The sequence below is a fragment of the Pyricularia pennisetigena genome (assembly GCF_004337985.1).
Source record: "Pyricularia pennisetigena strain Br36 chromosome 4 map unlocalized Pyricularia_pennisetigena_Br36_Scf_6, whole genome shotgun sequence".
Taxonomy (NCBI): Eukaryota; Fungi; Ascomycota; class Sordariomycetes; order Magnaporthales; family Pyriculariaceae; genus Pyricularia; species Pyricularia pennisetigena.
The window spans coordinates 3,191,454-3,195,077 of NW_021940918.1; the positions used below are offsets into that span (position 1 = coordinate 3,191,454).

Below are 3,624 nucleotides of genomic sequence, written 5' to 3' on the forward strand. Positions count from 1 at the left end.
ATGCTCAATCTCTCCCGCGCATATCCTCGGGTACGCACCTAGTACGCCCTAGATAGCAGTCAAATAGCTTGTTTTGTTTTCTTTTTCAACAAAACCCCCCATTGAGTATCTCACCGCCCCTCATATAAACATTCCCCAAACAAGTCCAAAAGCTGCCGACAGCTTTCGTGCTGTGAGCCTTTTTTTTTCTTTTTTTTTCCCCCAGCGCAAAATAGTTATCTGCTTTTATCGACCACCCAGGCGGTTGGTCGAAGCAAAGGAAAAATGTCCCCCAAGGTGCAAGAAAACGGCACCCAACCCAGGATGGACTCCAAGGGCGACATGAAGAAGATAACCTATGTGGCACCCTCGTTGGTGGAGAGGTTGGTCTACTGTTGGTACATGTGGGCCATGAAGGGTTTTAGTGCCCCCTTCATCTGGTACCGGGACTGGATGGAGTGGTACTACCCGCCCGATGGCCGGCCCGAAATCGTCAAGGCTTATGAGTGCCGTCCGCATTTGCCCGTCCGGTATGTTGATAACCCCTTTGGATGAGTTTTTTTTTTTCTTCTCTTTTTTTTTTCCTGAGAAAAAGGCAGGCATGGAGGAGAGGAGAAGATACCATCCCGGTCAAGGAAATATCGATCGGAGATTCAAGAAGAGTTTTATGCTGACCGTGTGGTCCAACCAGATTATTCTTTCCAGCATCTTATGACCGGAACTCACAGACTAAGCTCCCTGCTCTGGTGGCCATTCATGGAGGCGGCTTCTGCTTCGGCACAGCCAGGGACGCAGATGAATGGGCACGCGCGTTTGCCGATCAGCACTCTACCTTGGTCGTCTGTCCATCGTACTCCAAGGCTCCCTGGTCACCCTTCCCCGCAGCGCTCAACGACATCGAGGCCATCTACAAAGCCATAGTGGGCGACGAGTCCCTCCCAATCTCCAAGTCGCAGGTCGCCATCGCAGGCTGGTCCGCAGGCGGCAACCTCGCCATGGCCGTGTCCCAGATGCCCGGCATCCGCGCTCTCTCGCCCGGCGCGCCCAGCGCCGCCATCACGATCTACGGCGCGATGGATATGAGCGTGTCGGCGGCCGACAAGGCCAAGACGCGCTGGTACAAGACCCGCCTGCAGCACCCGCGCGGGCAGACCGAGGACGGGCTCTTCAAGCTCGCGCCGCTCTGCGACTGGGGCTACATCCCCTTCGGCACGGACCTGCGCCACCCACTCCTCAGCCCCGGGTTTGCCGACGAGCGCAACCTGCCGCCGTACGTGTGCGTCGTGGCGGCGGAGCTCGACATGCTCGCGCACGAGAGCTGGCGCTTCGCGGTACGCCTGGACAATGAGCGCTTCCCCGAGCGGCACCGCGACGTGCCCGACCCCGCCAGCGAGGACCCGGAGCTGGCCGTGGCCGGGCGCAAGGCCCCGAGCCGGCGCAGGGGCAGGCTGGAGGAGGAGGACGGCGGCGACGACAGGTTCGGCTGGGAGGACAACGGCGACGGCTTCGGCGTCAAGTGGATGCTCGTCCCGGACGCGCTGCACGGCTTCGACTGCGCCTCCATCCGCCTCATGACGGGCGGCTGGGACGCCGTCAAGGACGCCGAGATGAAGACCAAGGTCGAGATTGAGCGGCTGGGGCGGTGGTTGCGCACAAAGGTCTGGAAGATTGATGAGGAAAAGAAGAGCACCGAGTCGGACTAAGTAAGGGAGGTAGCTTTTGTTTTATTTGGGGGCTCAACTGAGGTTCTTTTTTTNNTTTTTTTTTTTTTTTTTTTGACAGATGCTGCGGTCTCGGAGGTACAGTATCTGGTTTTCATTTATTTATTTTTCTGGATCTTGTTGTTCGTAGCATTGTAGTCGGGGTGCAAGTTTTTTTTTTAAATCTCACGACATGGCACTGTTCACTTTGGCCGAGCAATTATTTTAGAATCAGAAAATGTTATATTACATTCTTCAGACTAAAACGTGCCTGCTCGAATGCGTGTCTCTGATCTGGTGTATAACAAGATGTATGACTAGTTCATAACAGCTATTCAATTTTTTTAATTTTTCTTTTGTCGGCTCTATGAGCCATATGCAACACGGCCAAGCCAGTCTCACGTTCATATGCTCGATATGGCAATGTTTTTGTAATCAAGTCAGTTTAGGAAGTGTGGCGACATGCGGGGGGGATAAACCTAAAAGTCGCACATTACATATGTTGACATTTGTGAGACATATATGGAATAGGGTTATTTGCTGTGTAAGAAAGGTGAGCGACAACATACTACAAGTAGGAAATACATTGCGATAGTGTATTGTTGCCCAGGTACTGCAAACAACCACTTTTCTAGGCAAAGTATGATCCAAACAAACCCATGTCTTCAAAACAACTGAGACCAAGTCATGCGACCAAAGATTATTAAAATACTTACACGGACTATCATGCAGGTTCAAGGCATGGAAAACGCTTGAGTCCTCACGGACGCCCCGCTCTCTCTCTCTCTCTCTTTCTCTTGCATGAAAGCACATCAGCAGCTTATCTATCCGTTTCACTTGGGTTGTTATCGGCAGAACGCAACCTCGGGAACCAGCTTCTCCCGAGGAATCAAGAGGGAAGGCGACAGGGTGTCAAAAGAAGTGTCATTCAATAACTTACGTTGATCAGGTCCGGTTGCGGGTCAACTTGAAAACACACTCTTTTGGCATTTTCTGGAATGCATAAGGTCGATCCACGATTCTGGTGGTTGATTTGCCGCACAAGGTTTCATTGTAAGTATTTTGCATTAAATAGACTGTTTAGATCTGCTGCCGATTACCGACTACCCTGTCGGCTTTGCTCACTGCCATTGAAATCTAGAAGTCTAAAGAAAGATAGAGAATCTGCAAATTTCACATAGACTAGAAATGCAGGTGACGCTACATATACCTGAGGTTCATTTGCATACCTTACTTAGTTGACCTAGCCTACTGTAGTCGTAGATGTGCAATTGCATACGGTAAAGAAGCAAGCGCCCACCGGATTTAAGCAGTACCTGCGCCAAGCCATCCTGACAGTCAGCTTTTGAGTTTGACAGCAGGCAGAAAGAAAAAAGCAAAGTCCATCGGACAAGTCAGTGCGCAAGTTGACAGCCGGCGATGGTTATATGTAGGCGGATTAAATCAGACATACGAACGCAAATTGACTTTCAAAACTTAAAAACGGGAATCAGTCAATCCTACTACGTAGTAGGTTGAGTGGCCCCATTCGGAGCTAAGCGAAGGAGAAAAAGTAGATTGGAAAGCTGTTGGAAATTGAAATGGACAATGGCTCAGACTTGAAAGGTGTGGAGCCTCACTCGGTAAGGTGACCCTGAGTTTGAGGATGGTGGGCTGTTGTTGTTGGTGCAAACTAAAGCTCTGGCCTTACTGCGAGGGCTTACTGTACTGTGTACCTACCTACTTGACACCGTATCTATGGTTTCAGCAGATAAACAGAACAGTAAGTACCTGATGGGTACAAGTAACTAATAACTGTACCCATGGTAGCGATGATTGCCGATCGGATATCGATCTAGAACCCTGAGCACCCGACTGGAGAAGTTGACAATACTGAAATGTTTTTTTCTCAATTTATTTTTATCTTTTTTTTTATTTATTTATTATTGCACTTGTCTGCATGTCA

General features: G+C 50.1%; 1 protein-coding gene across 1 annotated transcript; it reads left to right on the forward strand.

Moving 5' to 3' along the window:
* On the forward strand, positions 1-1,682 carry PpBr36_06549 (uncharacterized protein; the record flags this gene model as incomplete). Its single annotated transcript, XM_029893694.1, has 3 exons — positions 1-41; positions 216-509; positions 671-1,682. The coding sequence occupies 3 exons, from the start codon at positions 1-3 to the stop codon at positions 1,680-1,682; spliced, it is 1,347 nt and encodes a 448-aa protein (XP_029746310.1).
* Between the last annotated feature and the right edge of the window lie 1,942 nt (positions 1,683-3,624).